This window comes from Notothenia rossii, assembly GCF_949606895.1.
Source record: "Notothenia rossii genome assembly, chromosome: 11".
Classification (NCBI taxonomy): Eukaryota; Metazoa; Chordata; class Actinopteri; order Perciformes; family Nototheniidae; genus Notothenia; species Notothenia rossii.
Window position 1 is genome coordinate 49,068,728 of NC_136910.1, and position 21,285 is coordinate 49,090,012.

A 21,285-nucleotide genomic window follows, 5' to 3' on the forward strand; every position below is an offset into this window, starting at 1 on the left:
TTTAGGGTTTCCCATTAATGTCCCGGGCGCTACAGCTGAATTTTCTACTGCAACACTCCCCACACGCACATACACAGTGTACCCGCGACTGTTACAATGAAGGCTCGATAATTTCTTTATGGATATTTTACAAATCACCCTTTTAAACTGTATTCTTGTTTTACTGTCATATAGTATTTCGTATCTGTTTTTCATTTATGCTCTTATTTTTTTATACCTATAATGATCATATAAACGTGTGCCTCAGAAATACTTATTTACATTAATCGGGACCAAACCGTTTTGAGACCCACTGAGATAACTTAGACTAAAGTTAACTATCTAAACACTGAGAGTCCTAGTTACTTCACCTGAGCTGAGGTTATCTGAGCCTCTCAGTCTGACAGGAGAGAGTTCTCCCTCCACCTGGTTGTTGAAAAAGCTCCTTATATCCGTTAGCGTAGCTAGCACCAGATGCTAACCACAACGATCTCCGGTACCAGTGTGCGCTCTCTCTCGCTCGTGCACGCACACAAAATGGCTCGTGCCACACAAACACACAGAGCAGAGCTTGAATGAAACACAGAGACCCAGAAGTAGGCTACTTGTACTGTACTGTAGAATATTATTTTCGAATCAATCATTTTCAAATTATGAATTTCACACATAAAAAAAGAACACACATACATTTATCGGGGGTGCTATGGCTATCCTTGGGGGGTGCTTCAGCGCCCCCCTGGCGCCGCCACTGCATAGCAGCTAGCTGTGTTTAAAGAGCTATGACACCAAAAAGACAAGCTAGCTAGTTGCAGCATATGCAGCACATTATCATTTCAAGCTAATGCTAACAAGATTTATAGTAATAGCTCCAAATTTAAATAAAAAAAAGAAAAGTGAGAACTCAATAATCCAGTCAAACACAAAGAGACATTCACTAGTAACACTATACATTATTATTATTATGGTGAAGTTATAAGGATTTCTTCCAGACACTGTTAGTCATTAGCAATGCCCTCTTCCTTGATACGAGTTGATTGTTCATGTAACAAATGGACCTTTCTCAAGAAGTAGCATCCCATGCCGCTCAGGCTGTAGATGACCCAGCCTGAGCGGCACATTAAAGGCTAAGGCATATTTTAACACTGTTGTCCTTAGAGACTTAACCTCTTCCTAATGTTAGCTTATAGCATTAACTAGCTCTAACTCATACTGAGAGGAGAAGAGGGTTAATCACCCGTCTATATCAGGAAACTAGTTCATCATTACGCTTGCCTTATTTAGACAGCAGGAGGAAGGAGGATTCACACAGGAAGACAACAGCCTGGTAACAACAAACATGGCTGAGACTGACAATATTCCCCAGTTTGTTTGGATTATATGTTTGCCCATCTGTGCTATTTTCTGACTTCAATATGAATATCATGGATACAGAATAATCCTGAAATACTGCAACCATTTTGTGGTCATCACCAATCTCAGTGGATTTCTTTTGTGTGTATTCTAAGAAAGCAAACACAACCAGAAAGTCAGGACGACATGAACTGAAGCAAGATTTATGATCTTTAAATGAAATGTAGTCCTTGTTGACATGTTACCGCTGTATCAACAAAACGCCACAACTGATTCCCTCCTTCCTGCTAGAGCATATCAAACAAAACGATTAAATAACAAATGACAAAAACATCATGTTTTTCTTGCCATGCTTGCAAAGATCTTCTATTGATTTCAGATCCAAAGCTTAACCTTTGCCACTTCAGCTTTATAACTGTTACTCACATCGTGTTGATCTGCACCCAACATCCAAGCACTAGCCTTTAGCTAACCTCCGAGGAAAACTCCCCTCAGATTGTGTGACGTCTAGCACATTCCAGGAGTTATTTTGTGATGAAGTGTTGAAATCTTCTGATTGATACCCCCTCGTTTACACATGCTACCCTCTCTTCTTCTGTTTCACGAACTGATTCCTCCAAACAACCTTTCATGAACATCTTTAAGTGTATTTCATCCAGCTGAGAGAGGGTTAGTAATTTCCCTTAAGACATATACTAATCAGGGTCAACCTCAACCATAAATCTAATTTCTTAAATTCTTGACCTCCCTTCCTTAAAATGCGGCGATGTTGAGCGTCAACGAGTATTTGATGGATTAAGAAATGACAACACTCCAATAGACTACGCCTTCCTGAAGCCCTCCTAACACCATCTGTACCACCCGAAGCTCAAGAAGCAATCTGACATTCCTCTGATACACTGGAATGTGATAAAGAGACTTCCAACACCCAAACACAGCACTGTGTTATGAAATGAAGTCCTGACATTAGAGGTCAACGTCCCTCTTGACTTCCCGAAACTACAGATAGCCTGTGCTAATCTAATCAAAGTGTTTCTTGCGTGTTCTTTAAATTGGAAATGCTCTGCTCAAAGTCATTTTATCCTAATCTTTGTATTTGTGCCTGCATTTTCATTGTCTGTGTTTGTATGCCTGGGTAACATGCTATTTATGCTAGCAGGTGGTTTGTGCTTGGCTTTGTGTGAAACGATTGACTTCTGTTGCAAAGTATAACAATAGTCGGTGGATGTTGCAGACAATAGTGGGTGGCGGGGGTTGTGTGATGGGGGCCATCACAAAGCTGGAATGTATTGTTGTGTTTCCTGCATCCCCTTATTCTCTTCCTCTCTGGAATACAAATACTAAACATTGAATGAAATACTTTGATAGAAGATGGAATATGACAAAAAAAACGTCTTTGACCTTGGTAGGTGCTGAATATTATTCATTTTCAAAGTGACATAATCCTTGACATTCTATAGCAGCAGTAATCCTTGTTTCCTTGCGGTGGAAGCACCAAATCAAAAATAGCTAAGCTAATCAAAGCTTTGCAGACAGAGTTAAGATTGAGAAAGTTATCTTGTTTTGCCGGAGTAACAATAAATTCCAACAAGAAAATAGCGACAGGCGTGGATGAGACCAATCCATCTACACAATCGCTTTGAGACTTTGACTAATGATGAGTTGACTTTCCCACTGTAGCTTCTGTGACAAAATATAGCACATAACGAAATCAAAACAAGATGCCAATTCAGTATTCTTATCAGGAAAAAACATAACCAACTCTTATTTAATACTGAAACAAAGCAATCATCCAAGTCCCAGATGGACTCCATCGTTGTTTCCTTTTCATATGGCATGAGAAATCGTTTCATTTTATAAATCCAAACTTTGAAACAGCCTAAGACTACTATAAAATAATCTTTGAAACTTTTAAAAACTTCTTTTATTTCTTTGAACGTGCATCCCTCCTCTTCTTTTCTTTTGCAAAATGATCAACGAAGATATGAGAACAAATAAACCAGAAGCACTTAAGTAGACACACACAGACACTTCTGTTCCTCCCATGATCACTTTAAGCTGTCATCCATTCCCTGTGGGACACACTAAAATAGCCACAGAGTGCCATTCACAGCTCAAGGAACTACTTACAATCCCAGCTACAGACATGCAAAAACATGAGGCGGCTTTGTTTAAATGCTGGGAAAAATCATTTTCAAGGCTCAGTCTAATAGCTGGCCCAAGGGCCCCTCACATGATTCCCAATGACAAACACACCAGACTCTTTTCCTTCTTCTTTTCTGTCCTGTTGTCCTCTCATTGTCAGCTGACAACACACTCATTAGATGTGAACTGAGGGAGGACACAGCATGTCCACATTGTGTGCTCAGACTCCAACCACATCAACGACACTGAGTCCATGTGAACAGCGCTGATTTAACTGTAACGTTTGGGACTTCATCCAATAACAAAAGGCGGTGTATCACTCTCTTCCTGGAAGTCAGCCAGTGGAGGCCCATCAACAGATCGGCCATTGAGAGGCCATCGGCTAGTTAATGTCAACAACACTTGGAGCCGTGTGATGCTGAACAGACTTCCTCCTGGCAGCACCCTCCTCCACCTCCCTTCCTCACGTTTTCCCTCCCTTGCCTTACACTCACCACCCCCACCCCGACACACACACACCTGCACCGCCCTTTATCTCTCCTTGCACTCATTGTTCAGTACCTCATTCCCATTTCCATCTCCTGTGTACTCCTGGCTGACCAAGCTTTAGCATAATCTACCACACAAGGCTGTTATGTGACCTGTGATTATGTGTGTGTGTGTGTGTGTGTGTGTGTGTGTGTGTGTGTGTGTTTTCTAGGAAAAGGGAGGGGTTCGAAGGATGAAGACAGAAGACACACACACACACACACACACACACACACACACACACACACACACACACACACACACACACACACACACACACACACACACACACACACACACACACACACACACACACACACACACACACACACACACACACACACACACACACACACACACACACACACACACAGTCTCAATGGGACATTCAGAACGTGGCACTTCTTATCATTGACTGCGCTATCTAATTAGAGAGCTGGCAGTTTTTGTTCTTTCCCTTGGCCCAGCAGAGGCATTGGCAAAGATTTGAATGAATTGGCAGTTTGCTGCTCTGCTGTGTATTTCCAGAATCAGCTAGTAAATTCAAATGATGACCAAACAGTATGGATGATGAGCTATTTTCAATACAGTGTGGACAACAAAAACAGACTAAACCCTCCAATCAAATCCGATGAGAATCACTTCAGTGGATTATTTATAGATACAATTGTGGGGATGCTTGAAAAATAGACCTAAAAGGTTGATCTAACACACATCTTACGACGTACGTAAGAATGTTTCAAAGAGAGATGCCTGGTTTCTTGAGCATACATCACCCATTTCATATTGTAGTAGTCACCTGCCCTCAGTCAAAATGTCACAACATTTTCAGTGAAGTAGAATCAATGAGCATGATTGGACATTATGTTAAAACAGGGACAAGGTAAGTTATTTCCACCTCTTGACAAAATGATTAAATGTAATCCCTGGTAAAGATATGGAAGCCTCTGGTCGAGCACCAAAAGGGAGAAAAAACAACCACACCCACATTAACCAATTACATCCTACATGACAATGTCCATCCCTCATTAAATATTGTCAAAGTCTGCAATCAAAGAATAGCAAGTTGCTTGGCAACAGCTGCAGGAAAAGAAAAAAAGCTAAAAACTTGTCAAGCAAATCTGGAACAACAAAGTCTGGTTCCAGGTGGATTTCGCTGAACATGCGCCAGATGTCTCTTTTGGGTTTATAACCGCAACTCTGGGGCATACAAGCACTCGTGGCTGCCTCAACGTTAACATATTAATGTTATATTCAAAATGCCTACAAACATGAGTTATTTGAAGGCTGAAATTGTGAGCCTTGCCACTTGGCTCTGTGTTGTGGTTGTAAAAAAACAAGACCAAGGGAATGCTTGCAATCTAAAATGAACACTGCATAATGAGCCTTCATGATGAGAAATGATGGGTAACTAAAGCGGACAAAATCAATGCGAGTGCTCAACAAAAGAGCAACGTTATAATGGAGTTTGGTGAGGAGCATACCAAGTAGCAGCACCAATATGCTTGCCTCTCTGTCTCTGCCAAGTCATTCAGCATGAGGATGGAGAAAAGCAGGTTAAGGTCATTCCTATAACTAGGTTAAAGTGATGCAGAGGAGGGGGAGGAGCCCACAGAGAGAACTAGAGACCACTGCAGTCTGGTCCACTAACCTCCTTTGAGTGTTTCTTAGGAGAGCAGGGTGCAGTATCCTTTGTCCTCGCCACTTTAAAGCCAATCAGAGTAATTACAGGCTCCTTCTCTGTTAACCAGGACACGTTCACTTATATAGAAACACATGCATAAGCTAACCGATGACACCACCAGCATGCAAAACAAAGCTCATAGACCCACTCATAAGATACTCCATTGAATATGAGTTTTCTGTGCAACCGAAACTTAAGTTAAAACACATTTTAGTCATGTTTTCAGCATTACTTCTGTGTTAATTCCATCTACCTGTGATGTGAGCGAAGCGTTGATATCCTGGAGCTCCTTGCAACAGACTCAAACTGCTAATAACCGGGATTAGGTTTTAACGGTGGAGGCGTAACCGACCTGCTGACCGCTGCTTCTTCTTCGGTCTGCTTCTTCAGCGTTCACTCTGGGAAGACGGTAGCGGAACACGCGGACAGGAGAAGTGTAAAAACGGATAGTCGCGAGCTCTCAACTGCACGTAATAACGGTAACTGCAAACTACGACTGGGATGACATTGAGCTCTTTTTACGCGCCAGCTTTTCCAACCAGTGGTTCCCTTCTCCCTCTACTCTTCTCTCTTCCTCTCTCTCTTTTTTTTTTTTAGGCACGCGCTCTGAATAATGCAGCGCTTGCGAGGTCCCAGGAGTGTTTTCTGTCCCGTTCCAGAGACAATCAGAGAGCGAGCCACCAGCGCGAGCTCGAGCCAAGCACAATGAGACCGACCCGGACAGATCAGGTTACCGCCGTGCTGCCTTTCATTCATTTATTCAGCGGCACAACAATCTGACTGCAGCCCAGCCAGCACCCCCCACATTTATGTACCCAACCTCTCTGTCTCCCCACCTCTCTGTGCCTGTCTCCCCCCACTTCCAGCTCTGCCTCCCCTCAGATAAATGTGTTCAGGTGGCATTTCAGAAAAACAAAAACATACTCAGAACTCTCCAGAACAGGCATTGGTGGTGTAAGCTAGCTCAATGTACTCCTGAACTACACATAAGTACTCTTTAAGATAACATGGATACAAGTATGTTTATTATATCACCTCATGCTGCTCCATTGCATTAAAGTACTCCACAACTTGCATCTTGGGAAGTGTAGGATCCAGTGTTTTTCAGGTGTGGAACTGATACTGGAGCTACAATTGACAATATTTCTGCATCTGCTGCACACAATTTGACAATTCTATTTTCAATCTGTCTAATAAGGCCCCCAGTTTTATAGAGGTGTAATACTAAATTGCTGAAGTACCCCTTTAAGGAAAATGTTGTTCCATTTAGCCTGCTACATTTACTACATTTAAACAAAACACTATCATTTAATAAGAAGTGTAATGCTTCTTGAATTAGTTATTATGTTTTGCAACAGTAATAGAATAGTAACACTTAAACAGCCATTCTGCACAATTAGTAATATACTTTGCTTTTAATACTAACAAACTCTGGCAATGGAGTGTCTTTTTTGTTTTCTTATTTTATATTAGAGTATTGTTACTGCTCCTGAAGTAATACATACAACACAAAGACAGAATATGGTTTATAAGTGTTACTATTCTCATTATCAATTCAAAATACACCACCCTTTATGAACATATTTAACTCTCTTTAAGAATACAGTATCATATTAAAAGTAATACCATAGTAGATAAAAATGTAAAGTAAGTACAGTAAGTCACTTTAAATGCAACATGCAGTACGCCAGACTCATAAGTTCCCATTAGAGATGAGAGATGCCACAAAGTTCAGTAAAATCATATTAAATGTACTGCCATAAATATTTAATGGGTAGTTCTAAACATTGGATAGAGACACTGTAGTGGGACGTATCCCACTGCAGAACAACTCTGCACCTGTAGAAAGGAGACAATGTGACTGAAAGGCATTCCAAACATGCCGCCCCATAGCAGATGTGAGGTTCAGCACAAACAATATCTGGAAGCACGTACAGTACAGTACTTTGTGCAAGAGAGCGCAATCTACAGGGACAAAACCCAATGGTTAGTCATATGCAATCACATTAACAGCACATTCTGCTATGTAATCTATCCTCAGATATGATAATTGTGTATATTGTTTTTTATTAATGGTGATGTCATGTTTGTCTTGAACAAGATGTTGTCAACTAAATAGCAGAAGATATCAACCTTGGATTTTCAGAGATTTTCAGAATTCTCTGGGGATTTGTTTTCGTGATCTGCCCACTTTCCCTAAACATGTCTTGCTTGAATTTCAAATTAATCAGCCTACATTTGATCTAAAATGTAAAAGAACCTGTATGGCACAGATATTTCCAGGTGAGCAGAACTCCATTTGTGTATTCCCATGATGTATAAGAAGAATAGGAGAAAAAAAGCCCAAACATTTATATTCAAAATTGTTGCTTTGAAGCCTGTGTAAAGGAGTAAAAATAATAGTCCCTCCTCACATTATGAAAGGTTTCAGGGCCGTTAGTGACCCGGTGGAGCCATTTATTGATGTAATTGTGACCTTCGATAGGGATAAAAACACACTCACACAGATACAAATTACTCACCATGGCGGTGTGAGGGTGCATGGTCGGAATGGCAGCTTGGTTCCCATTTGCTGTTGTCAAGGTAACCCCTGATGTTTTTCCGTAGCCTATGATAGACAAAATTAGAGTTATTGTCACCATTGTCATCTTTTTGGGATAATTGTATTTGCACCTGTGGGCGATCTTTTAGGCAAGCAGTATGCTTCTGACAATGTATGTGAGTTATCAGTTATGATGCATGCAATGAACACATTCTTTTATGGTGGATCCTCTGCTACTTTTTTAACTGTGTGAATTATTTTTGAATGCAACCAGAGCAGCACTGATAATAAATCCTAATTCTTCACTGCACTCTGATTATTTCCTCTCATTTGAAGACTCTTTGCTGTTTCAGTGCCCCTGTTGCAAAAGTAACCTCATAACACTGTTAAAGAAAATATCAATTTAAATACTTAAAAGATGTGGCTTTCAGAGTACTTTGTAGAAACGGTGGGGCCAGTAACTGAAAGTAACTCAGTATATATATACTCAAATATATCATATACTATACAATATTGTACTATATACAATACTGTACTCTTATAGTATTTAATGCATGTGTAGGATTATAACTTGCTGCTATTTTATCATTTTACTTTACTATACTTGAGGGGAAAATGCTTACTTTTTACTCCATTAGATGAAGTTGTCAGCTAGAGTAGCTAAGCAGTTCTTTGCAGATAACATTTTTATATACAAAACATATAATCAATGTACACAAAAATAGTCAACATTAAAATGCTGCTTAAGTAATAGTATTAAATAATTACATACATCATAATAAAAACACCTAATCACATTTTGTTTTGTCAATCCATACCCCAAATATATTTAGTTTAATATGATATAACAAAAAAGAAAAGCAGGAATTCTTCATAATTGAGTCTCAAAATCAAAATGTCTGACATTTTAGCATGAATACTTACTTTAACCATAAGCAGAGTTATCCTTGCAGCTTAATTTATAATGCCTATACATGTGTTATTTGTACTCTTTAAGGGAAGTACTTGAATAGAAATTAGAGTTTTGGTATTAGTATAAGTTATGCTGTAGTGTAAGCAGTAGAATTAGTAGCATCATCAGTGGAAACAGGAAATTAAACTTTAATCATTCAGATGATTATCTTGTGTCATCTTCATTTGCTGCCTCAAAAAAGTGTGTGCATTATTTCATTGTTGCTTTAAATCATCTATACTTTTGTTTTAAAGATATAGTTTGACCCAAAAATCATGTGCAACGTTACAAACCAGGGTTTAACCAGTGCTGCTGAGTACATGTGGTCATCACAATGTTATGAGGCATGGACAAGTTTTCCACCATTGACACGTCTATTATCATCCTATCATGTGTGAGTGTGTGACAGGGTGTAAGAAGTACTGTAGGCTGTCATTGTCTTAAGATAAATCAATTACTGCGTTTTATCACGGAAAACACACCCATCCTCTGTGAGGGAAAACACTGTGTGTCCTGTGTGTATTAGTTCTGTTTTCAGATGCCGGTTGTCATGACGTCTGTAATATAATCATTTATCACCTTGTATTGTGTCCTCTGGGGAAGTGTGCGTCACATTTGTGTCGATGCCCTATCCAGAACATGTGGACTTTTAAATAATAACACCCAGGCCAAGATATAAGCAGGAAAGATGAAACACAAACACCATATGGTTTTAAAAGTGTATCTATACTTCTTATCATGCAGTGCGCTTTTCAAAATCTCATGCAAAACATATCTAGTGCTTTAGTGTGTTTTCCCATGTTGTTCTTTCTTTTCACTGAAGTGGAATTATCAGGAAAGTAATATGATTGAGCCTGCAGGGAGATTACTTCTTGCAGTACCTACTATTGATACCAGGGGGATGCCTCAGGGCTCCTGCAAAACTAGAGCATGGAGGTTTATGTAGTCTGATCAGCTATCTATGTATGTAGCAGTTTAGCTAACCATATTTCCCCATAGCACAACTTCCCTTTCTTCTCTTATCTAAAAGTCAATACTCCCCTTTGCTTCTGCCCACTCCATATTTTTTGTGTAAACTCATAAGCTGTCACGGACACAGTATGATTCCCATCAGGAATGTTGCAGTAATATTAGAGCCATTTCTCTTGAGCTGTGGCTAGCCATACTGAAAGAGAGCTATTCAATCTCATGGACGTTTCTTATCAGGCTACATCAAATTAAACTGGAATGTCTTGAAATTGTCTGCATTCTTTTAATGTTTTATTTAGCCGGTTTTCAAGCCCTAAAAGGCAAGTGAGATTTTTTTTGTTGACTAATCATGACATTTTTTGTACCTTGGGAGAGCTGGTATAAAAAAAGCTTTTGTGTTTTCTTTCAGATGTTCTCATTTCTCCAAGCAGCCTAAACATCAGATACGTATATTCAGTGTATTCAAATTACATTACCGTCACCTCTTTGATCACCAGGATTTGTATTCTCATTTGACTCTTTAGGCCTCCGTATTTATTGCATTATTTGAATTCTCATCTTAACTCACTATGAATGGAGCTTTAGTCTTGGTCTAGTTGGTAAATGACATTAAAAAGTTGTATTCATTGTTTTGGGCATTAACACAAAAAAATTAAAAAACGTAAGAGTGAGTTGGTGGTGCTGCTTAAAAAACTACTTATTGAAAGCCTTACCTTTGTCTTTTGGGACCTTTATAAAATATTCTGTAGAAAAACCATGAATGTGTGTATTTGCTTGTTAGTGGCAGTGGAAATTATAACAGATAGGGGTGCAGTAAGGACAGCTTGTGGTCTCTTTGTCAGCAGCCAATGAAAAAGTGAATGTTAGGGACAGATGGAAAGAACAACAAGCAAGAGACGGCAGGAGGGCACTGGAGAAACTCAGCTTTATTGACCAAAGATAGAGAGAGGATACAGACATCAGAGAGAGAGAGCGTGAGAGAGAGTCAGAGAGAGAGAAGTTTGAACAATAGAAAATGGCTCCTTTTTGTTTTAACAGTCCATACAACCGTGAGGGCAGGCAAACAAGAAAAAGAGAGACCCCTACAGAGTCAGAGGAGTACTGCAGGCGTGGCAGTGGGGCTGGTAAACTCATCCAGTCTATTGTGCGCTTACAGCTCATCGCGTTACACCAAAAAACACGCACACACACACACCAACACGGGTTAACTGGCTTCATTAACTTGAACTCAGCCTTACTCTCTTTTTCTTTGAATGTGTTTTTGGGGTTGTGATTTCTTTTTTGTGACTGTAAGTGTTCTTTAAGTCACACCATGGGGAAAATAATGCTTCTCTGCATAGCCTCCTCAATCTTTTAAAACCCAAACAGTCATGCAATGAATATTATTTGGCCAATGTGGGACACAGAACAGCTTACTCAAGTTAATCAGGTTAAAATAACTGAGACAAACTGCTCAGAATAACCATATGGCGACATTTGTTAGCTTCATTTTTTCGTTGATGAAATTGTTATTTTCAAATGAATTTTAACCATCGCTATTTAAAAACTTTGGAAATATGAATTGTCTCAAGCAATTCTAGTTAAGTAACTTCACCTTAATCAATGGAAATCAATGGAAACCAATGGCTGCCACGATGTAAACAGTAAAAAACGTGTGGTTTGCTTTGGAAAAAGTTCAGAAGTAATGTGAATTCAATGGTTTGTAGTTAATAGGCTACCATGCAAATCAAATGGTGTGGTTATTTAAGATCCTACCACTGCATTAAGATCCTCAGATGCGTTAGAGGCCAACCAAAACACTTGTGGAAATGGTAGCAGCCGCCAAGAGTTCAGAGAAGCCGGTGGTGGTCAGATGAGGGTGGAAACGTTGTGTGGGGGTTAATTGTGAGAATACACACACAGCAAAGCAGTGAAGTTAGAAGAATGAAAATATACAACGCTCGTGTTTGTGCACTCATACAGTCATCATATGGCATCGTAGGACATTAGAACAATGTCTAGTACCCATAATAAATCAGTATTTATCTCTAGATCTCTATATAGATGTGGAAAATAAAATCACTAAATAGAATATAGCATATTTACATTCTTTATCTACACAAGAAACTAGACCCCGGAGGGCCCTGCATGGTGGCCAATCACACAGCCAGCTGGACTGACTGACAGCAGCAGTGGCCAATCACACTAAAGCTTGTATGTTTTGGAGGCCGGCATACAAGTTCTGCATTGACAGTTCAGTGGTGGGACTGTTTTGCTGTGCACAGAGCCATGTGAAGATACCACTGATTCACCCAGAGACCTTTCAATGCTGGACATGTACCATTTGTTGCCAAGAAATATTGTTTCTTGCTTTCATTTTCTTTCAGAGTCATACGGAAGCCAATAAATGCAAGTGAGTAAAATAACTCTGTGGATCTATTTCATAAGTTTGATCTAATAAATAAGTTTCTACTGTGTTAATGATTATAGAACAGGTGAATAAAGGGTTTGTCAGTATAATATTTGTAATTACGTTTTTTCAAAAGTGGTGGGAACATATTTTTTCCGATCAGAGTTTTATATTTTTTTGAATCATTTTTTATTATGCACCCGTTTCACAGATGAAAAAAATGTTAAGGAAAGAATCCTCGCAAAACCCAATTCAAACTAAGGACAAAAAACAATTTAGATCATACTAGCATTTTTTTCTCACTTGCCTCTCAGGGCCTCCGTAGGGTTAGTACACAGTGCATAGAGAGATGTTGTGTTCTTTACTGTATTTCCAGGGCCAGTAATGCAGTCAAACACATTGGCTGCGTAGAGAAGAGAAGTTCTGCACTCTGAATAAAAAGCTTTTGTTGTGATTTACAAACAACACCAAATCACATTGTTTGGATCTAAAGAGCCTCTAACGTCTTTATAAATGTGCAGGCTTCTTTTTCAATCACATATCTGGCCCATATACATTTATTGATCGCACACTAAAGACAGCAATTTCTACAGTAGGGCAAAATGGCAAAGTGTAGCAATTCATTAGATGCCTATTGAGCATTGCCATCCTCTAAAACATCAAAGACACTTGTAAATGAAACCAAAATCTTTTACACAGCGTCCATTATCATTCAACAAAATGAGGATGATTACCGCTTTTGAGGGCTTCTTCTGAAAACCAGCCAAGTAAATGACCTACAGTGTAATATATATATATATATTTGATGTTATTACCACACCCAGGCCACATTATTTGCAGCAGCCTTGTAAACGAGGGCCTGGTCGGTGACTACAGCATGAGCTGGCAGTGTTTTCCGTGTCTTTGAATTGGTAAGACTACAATGGATCTCTCTTTGCCTTCTGGACAAAAAGATGAACATGAACACGATAATTCCCATGAGCACGGCTGTCATTGAGTATTGTGGTAGTGCTCAATAATATTTATTATTCCAAACTTTGTGCCCTACTGGTAGTGGTAGTAATCCATGTTTGTTTTCATAGGCGGAAATACATGTTCCTTTGCTGCCAGTGTACTCATTAAGCTGCCATTAGTTTCCTGTGCTCTGTAGCCTTTAGACACACTGGTAAACGTTGGCTGTATAGATCCTACTGGCTGCCAAAAGGTGTTCCACTGCTTCTTATTGGCTGCTGAGTTAGGAAGTGCTAGAATAGGAGGAAATGGCCTCAGCAGTGGAATAGCTGGAGTTAATGGATAAAAAAACGACAGAGAGAAAGAGTCTTGTTACTGCTAACTACAATGTCAAAAAACTTCAGTTTCCCACGGAAACAGGCGTCCCAACAATTCAATGGCCTTTTACATTTCAAAACAATAGAAAAAAATCAGATAGCAACAGCAAACCGAAATGAAACCTAATAGAAAACTTTACATTTTCTCTATTTTTTTTTTGTCAGGAAGAATGAAGAGGCACGTAAAGAAACCAAGGCAACAAGTACCCTCCTCCCCCGGGTCAGAGAGAGACAGTACAAGGGAGTGGGGGGGTGGTTTTGTTTGAGGGTGTGTTGTGTTTGGAGACAACAGGGGAGAATTTACAGAAAAGGGAGTGGGATATTACTGAGACTGTGTCTACCTTTTTCAATGTTTTATACACTGGCTTATTTAGAGGTGATGACCTAGTTGATTGTTAGACACCGCTGTATTCTGAGTGATGGTCCACTGAGATTTGTTATATCATTTTACCTGGTTTAAGCTGTCTGTCAACAACTAATTTGAAGGTCTGTTTACCGGTGATATACCAAAGTGACAACAGCTTAATTGTAATTGAGTCATCTGAGGAGACAGTAGGGTAATGAAAGAGCAGAGATGTAGAGGTCATAACGTAACTGAGTAAAAAGTCAAAGGTCAGACGAGAGCGTGTGTGCGTGCATGTGTGTGCCAGCCGATCAGAGTCCAGAGGAAGAGGAGGAAGAAGGTGGGGCTTCTGTTAGTAACCATCCAGAGACAGAAGAGAAGAGAGGGGGTGTTGTGGGTAATAATAAAAGGGTTGGAAGAGGGAGAAGATTCAGTCACATGAGGATGCAGCACTCGCAGCGTTTCCTCTTGTCTGTACCTGTGGCGGGGGTGAGGCCTGGCAGGGGGGCCGTGTTGGCGTCGGGGTTGGCGGGGGGCGAGGAGGCGCTGTCGGCGTCATGGCCGTCGGATGACAGTTCCGTGCTGGCGCCCTCTGACGTGGCCGGCCGCCCCGACACCAGGTCGGCCGCCGTGCCGTCGATGATGGACATGTCGGTGACCGTCTTCTCCCGCAGAGACTTCTCGTCGTCTTCGTCGATGAGCACCACCTCGGCCTTCACGGTGCCGTCGAATCCCAGCAGCCTCCTGCTCTCGCTCGTGTCCTCCACGTCCTGGTAGCCGAGGAACACCATGGTGATCGGGTGCTCTGTGCTGGCCTGGAGCAGCGAGCTGAACTCACCACCGGGGTGGGCGGAGGAGGCGGGCTGGGTGGTGATGGGAGCAGAAGGGGGCATCATGCCGAGCTGAGGCTCCCTCTGGAGGGTCACCTGGGCGGGCGGGCTCGAAGGAACGGAGGGCGGAGCGCAGGAGGGTGGAGACAGGTCGTCAGTATCTGCGGGGGAGATGTAGGCCTGCGGGGCGGCGGGGGTCACCGTCACGTTGCCCCTGTCGCCCTCGCCTCCTTGAGACCCCGGCCTGGCTGCTCTCTGGATCAGCTGGTCCACCTGCGCGGAGCTCCACCCGTTCTCCATCATGTTGCTGGTGGACACGCCCCCGGAGGATGTGACCTCGTAGACCACCTTCCTGCCGTCGTCGTAGACTTTGACGCCGCGAGACGCCGCATCCAGCGGGCTCACGCGATTGGACGACAGGATGCGCTGCTCGCCGGTCGTCGGGTCGTGCTGCACGTTGATCTCCATGGCAAACATTGCTGTTAGGAGGGGAGGGGGGGAAGGGATTGGGGAGGAGGGGTTGATGCAGAAGGGAGTGGGGTTGGAGGTAAAGGTGAGGGGGTGGGAAGGAACCAGTGGAGAGGGTGAGGGATGTTGGGAGGAAAAAGTGGAGGGAGTGAAGCATGAGGATGGGGACACAGTGATCTCTGAATGAGAAACTTATATTGCAGTTTATCAAACGGTTATATATTCTGTTAGCAAAAGACAAATGGTGATGGAACTAACTTGCAAACTATAGGTATTATGTGCATTTAGTACACCAAAATATCTAGTTATAGTAGTGACAACTAGAATATGGTAATTGCCTTCTATAAAGACGGCTAAAAATTTAGTAAATTACAAGAAAAGTACTTGAGCTTTAGTCCTCACATGGTCACTTTTGACAAATGACAATTCATGTAGTGATAATAAAGGTATATTAAAATAATAATAATCATACATCAGGTTACTTTATTCTTACCCTCTTATCTATCTTACTGCAATCATAAACAAGTGTCTAACTTCATCACGCTGCCCTGAAAGCCGAGCTCATTGCAAAGTCAGCAGCCCCAAACACAATGAAACAAACATGTAGGATAATGAACCGTTGACTATCATAACATGACTGATTGGTAATCTCTCTGTTGTTATTTTTAATACTTAAAAATATATATTTTGTACTGTTTTGTCTTTCTTAACACTATAATTAGCTCTTATCATTGTAAGTATAGTTCCTACGGTTGTTTCACTTTTTAATTTGTTCCAATGTATTTTCCAAAGTACTTGGTTAAAGAAATTATGTAAAGTCCACAACTAAAGTAATACATTTTTAACTCTGTATAGCTATATATAACTATACAAACAAAAAAATATATGAGTACTGTTACAGAGATTAGAAGTAATGCTTATTAATAATAACCTATTTAATACAAATCTGAGTTGTAGTCCTGTTTAAAAGTTATACCTTACCTGCAGATAACACACATTCTAATCATATATGGATCCAATCCATAATGTTCAATATAAAGTTTTTGTTTCCCTGGTTAAGTGTGTGTCATTATGACATTTGACTCAATTTGTGTGAGTGTGTGTGTGTGTGTGTGTGTGTGTGTGTGTGTGTGTGTGTGTGTGTGTGTGTGTGTGTGTGTGTGTGTGTGTGTGTGTGTGTGTGTGTGTGTGTGTGTGTGTTGGTACCTGCCACCCTCCACGTGCGCGTGAGTTTGTCCTGGTTATAATCCCCACTTGGCTGCGGCCCAAAATCTTCCCATCATCCCTCCCCTCTATCTTCTCTCCCCTCCCTCATCCTCAGCCTCCTCTCTTCTACCTCCCTCTCTCTCTCTGTCTTACCAGGTCTTGGTGCTGCGTGCTCTCCGGAGGCGGGGGGGCCAGTCCTGGGCTGGGTGGCCAGGACGAGGTGCTCGGGATCGGGGTCGCTGAGAGGCGCGGACATGCGGCCGAGGGCATCTAGTGAGCAGAAGCGCAGGGGGGGAAATGACACATGGTCAGTGGGACGTGAGAGGGCCGTGAGGGAGGGCCACACACACACATATGCACACAAGGTACACACTCCTCAGTGATGTGTAGACACACCCTGACAAACACACACACGGCCTCCCACAGGGAAGCTAACCACACCCCTGATTGACCCTGCCCGCCCCCTATTTCAAAACACACACACACACACACACACACACACACACACACACACACACACACACACACACACACACACACACACACACACACACACACACACACACACACACACACACACACACACAACATCTAACTCTGTTTCTGTGTCCACGGCAACTCTAGCACCCCTGAGGTTCAGTGCTTATGCAGCAGAAGTGTGTGAGTGTGTGTTTGTGTATGTGTGTGATTGCAGGAACAAAGCTTTAGGGGCTTATGGGGCTTGATGGTGAATAGGGGGGGATAAAGCCAGCGGCTGCAGGCTGCAGAGTCATGGCCTTGTGTGTGTGTTACCTTCAATAGCCTTGCTGAGCCGCGATCTGTGTGTGTGTGTTTTTTGGGGCATCGTGTGTGTTTGTGTGCAGGTATATATGTGTCTACGTGTGTGAGTCTGTTGGATTGGATGAGTGTGTGTTTGGGGGTCCAGTAGCCTGCTCTGGCCTGCATCCCACCTGCCTCAGCGAGACTATTATTACCACACACACACACACACACACACACACACACACACACACACACACACACACACACACACACACACACACACACACACACACACACACACACACACACACACACACACACACACACACACACACACACACACACACACACACACACACACACACACACACACACACACACACACACACACACACACACACACACACACACACACACACACACACACACACACACACACACACACACACACACACAAAGAGAGGGACCCCACTGCTAGGAAACAACAATAACTGAGGGGGAGGACACTGTCCTGATGAGATGTGTTTGTGGGTTTAAGGTGTGTGTATTTTGTGTGTGTGTGTGTGTGTGTGTGTGTGTGTGTGTGTGTAATACCTCCACCCTGTGCCATCAGACTCTGAAAGACAGAAAGGAGAAAACCAATGTGAGTCATCAGAGAGTTTTTTTAAATGTTGGTATTAAAGGCTTTATTTAATGAAAATGAATGGTAGACAAGTTAATACCATTTTGGGATGAACGGCATATGCCTGCGCTCACAAGGCTGATTATTGAATAATTATAGTATTTTAACTGAGTCAAGTAAAAAAACATTGTTTTTAGTTTTTGTAAGTTTACAAATGCCCGTTGCCTACCAGCAGTAGAATCTCCAATCTGCTAACCCTAACCCTAGTAACTAAAATGAACCAACAATTCAATTTCTATATTTTCGTAATCTCTGTCTTTTCTTCTAAATTTTTTGTTCTGTGATTTTAATAAAACTGCTTGATTACATCAAATATCCTGTGATAACTTTTTTAAAGAATGAGTTGTGTTCTAAAAGAAAACGGTAATGACAGTGCTGCAACATTCAGTATTTGCAGCAACATGAGTCCAAGTTCACTTTCAAGGTTTTCTTTACAATATAATTAAAGATGTTTGTAAACACAGAGTTCATTCATTCTTCTCATGTGCACCTAGCACACTGGTGTTTTTAATTAGCAGCAGAGTCTTTACAAGACTTCATGTTTTTTCATTTGCTCTCACAAAAACGCTTTTAATGAGCGTCAAAAACCTCCACTGCAATTATGGTGTAATTAAACTAGTAACAGATCGCAATAATTGGACGAGATGTTACACAACCTTGATGTCAGAACCGACTAGTTAATGCATCCCCAGAAGCTCATTGAAGTTTCGGGACAGTTCATGTTGTCATACCTTCTGCAGGTCTTCTATGGAGCGCTCCGTCTCTTTCAGACGTTGTCGTAGAACCTGCTCTTTGGCGGAGATCTGAGACTCTTCGCTCTCCAGTGTACCGATTTCAGACTCCAGCCTGCAAAAACACAAAAGTATAGGAGGATTAAAGTTATATATATGACGACGACAGTTATTAATGCGGTCTAGTTATTCAGTTTATCCTGATTGAGTGAGTGGTTCATATCAATGTGTGTCTTTTCTTATGACCTAAATCCGGATTAAGTGTTTTCAAGCAGACTGCACATTTTCTCCAGGGAATGTCCATACAACCGATTTTTTCTAAGTCACATATCCCCGCATAATGCACCTCAACTACGCCTATGCACACACACACACATGCATGCTCACATGGAATTCTAAGAGATGGATGTAGCAACAATACTAGGAAGCAGTCTGGGAGGAGGACCAGGGTCGCTTCCTCACTCACTGCCAGCACTCACAATACTTCAATATACACTCCTGTGGGACCAGAGGAATTTGTGCGTCAGTGTGTGTGAGCCTGTGCGTGTAAAAGAGATATTAACGGTTCATAACAATGCGGCAAAAAGTCGGACTTCCCAACGTACCCCAGATTCAATATGGGTCATATCAGCATCAGTGGCCGTGAATAAGCACTGGTAAAGTTTGTTCTTACAGCACTGTTTGAGTAAGCAGTTCAACAAGTTTACAAAACACCAATTGTAAACAGGAGGGTTTTTTTAAATAAAGAAAAAAATAATCCAAGATTGTGAGATTAACGTTTGTTAGAAAACCTTGTTTTTTTGGCTCTAATTGCTCAGCTTTAACAAACATTTTTTACAAACGCATCAACACTTAACTACGAGTGTGTGATGTTTGGATGTTAAACAGCTGGCTGAAAACAGTGGTGTGGTCCTAGAAATACTCATTTTCAAGGCAAATACCTTCTTCTTTTGGACCCCCAGAAACCTTAGATTAATGGTATATTACATTGATACAATATAACCTTTTACTCAGGTATCTTCGTACGGTATAAAACAGAGACAGAGCATGCACACTGAAGAAGTCGCAGTACTTAATAACCTTTTGATAATTCGTCCCTGCTGAATGTTATCATGCTCTACTCTCAATGTGAAATCCGTTAACATTAAAAATCTTAGTAAGCATGTTGCTTTCTTATCATAAAATCAGCCTGCTCTCAAACCATTGTCTGGATGAAAATAATCAGCGCAGTTCAGTATTACTAGAAATGAGACAATTCAAGACTTGGCAAGCTATGCCAGGATTATAACAAATATAGCAACATGCATATAAGCCATTTAAAAAAAACACTGTCTATTCCGAAGAGTTTAAGCATTTTATCAGAGTGTATATATATATACGTTAGATTGGAACTTGATAGCAACTTAGTACCTCAATCATTTAAATGTTGGTCATATGCGTAGTATATTTTAGTAGGCATCAAGTATGTGATAGTAATTTGGTACCTGTGCTGTATCTGTCAGCACTCATACTAGTCAAGTATTTTGTTTTTGTTTAAGGTCTCAGACAGTGGTTATTAATAGTCATTCTGGACTGTACATGCAAAATTCAACAAGAAACAATAACCCATCCTTGGAAAGACTGCAAGGACTGCACCACAATGTGTTATCAGTTCAGGTCATTAGACCACTTGAAATGTATTTATATGTGTGCAAAATAACCTCAAGTGAATGCATGACAAAGCTATTCAAGGACGCTCAATCTGCCTTGCCTTGATGTATCCCATATTGGCCAACATGTGAAAGAAGCATGAAAAGAAGGAAGACAAGACAAAAGAGAGTGAGAGATGTATATTAGAGAGATTAAGGTAGAAGAAGTGTATTATTAAATTGAATATACGCCAGTACATTTCTGCAACCTTAAGTATTTTCGCAGAAAGACCAACTTACTCTTGGGTAATCTCTGCTATTTTTTTGTGCTGCCGAACTTTTGAATGTATCAAATGCATGGAGAGATCATAAGACAATTGGCCACTGGGCATAGACATGCGAGAGGCCCCACCAACTGTATCTTATTTAGGATCAAGACACACAAAATAGACAGTTGTTAGGCCTCTTTTTGTTATATTTTTTGTGGTTACGCATCTTTCAATGATTGTGTGTTTCTATGTAGTCCCCAAGCAATGCTATGCGGTTTGGTCTCACTTCGTTGAGGCCCTTTTCTGTCCCTTTGTAGTTGTTCTGTGTCTCATTGTGAGACTCTGTAGTCATTTTAAGAGTTTTTCATATTTTTGGTGTTTTTCTTTGTCTGTGGTCGCTCAGTGTTTTAAAAAGAAAAATCATTTTGTGTCTCTTTTTAGTAATTTTACATTTCTTTGAAGTTGTTTTGTGTCTCTTTTTAGTCATTTTAATTTTCTTT

The 21,285-nt window shown here is 41.0% G+C and overlaps 1 protein-coding gene across 3 annotated transcripts in view; it reads right to left on the bottom strand.

Moving 5' to 3' along the window:
* The window catches only part of palm2akap2 (PALM2 and AKAP2 fusion), an 81,227-nt gene that overhangs the window by 22,856 nt on the left and 37,086 nt on the right, over positions 1–21,285 (bottom strand). For all 3 annotated transcript variants that reach the window (XM_079660768.1, XM_079660769.1, XM_079660770.1), the window contains exons 5-9: positions 18,889–19,003; positions 18,070–18,091; positions 16,867–16,983; positions 14,688–15,518; positions 8,209–8,294 (exon numbers count right to left, since the gene is read on the bottom strand). In XM_079660768.1, the coding sequence (XP_079516894.1) occupies positions 8,209–8,294; positions 14,688–15,518; positions 16,867–16,983; positions 18,070–18,091; positions 18,889–19,003 (1,171 nt within the window). The remainder of the gene's footprint in view (positions 1–8,208; positions 8,295–14,687; positions 15,519–16,866; positions 16,984–18,069; positions 18,092–18,888; positions 19,004–21,285) is intronic.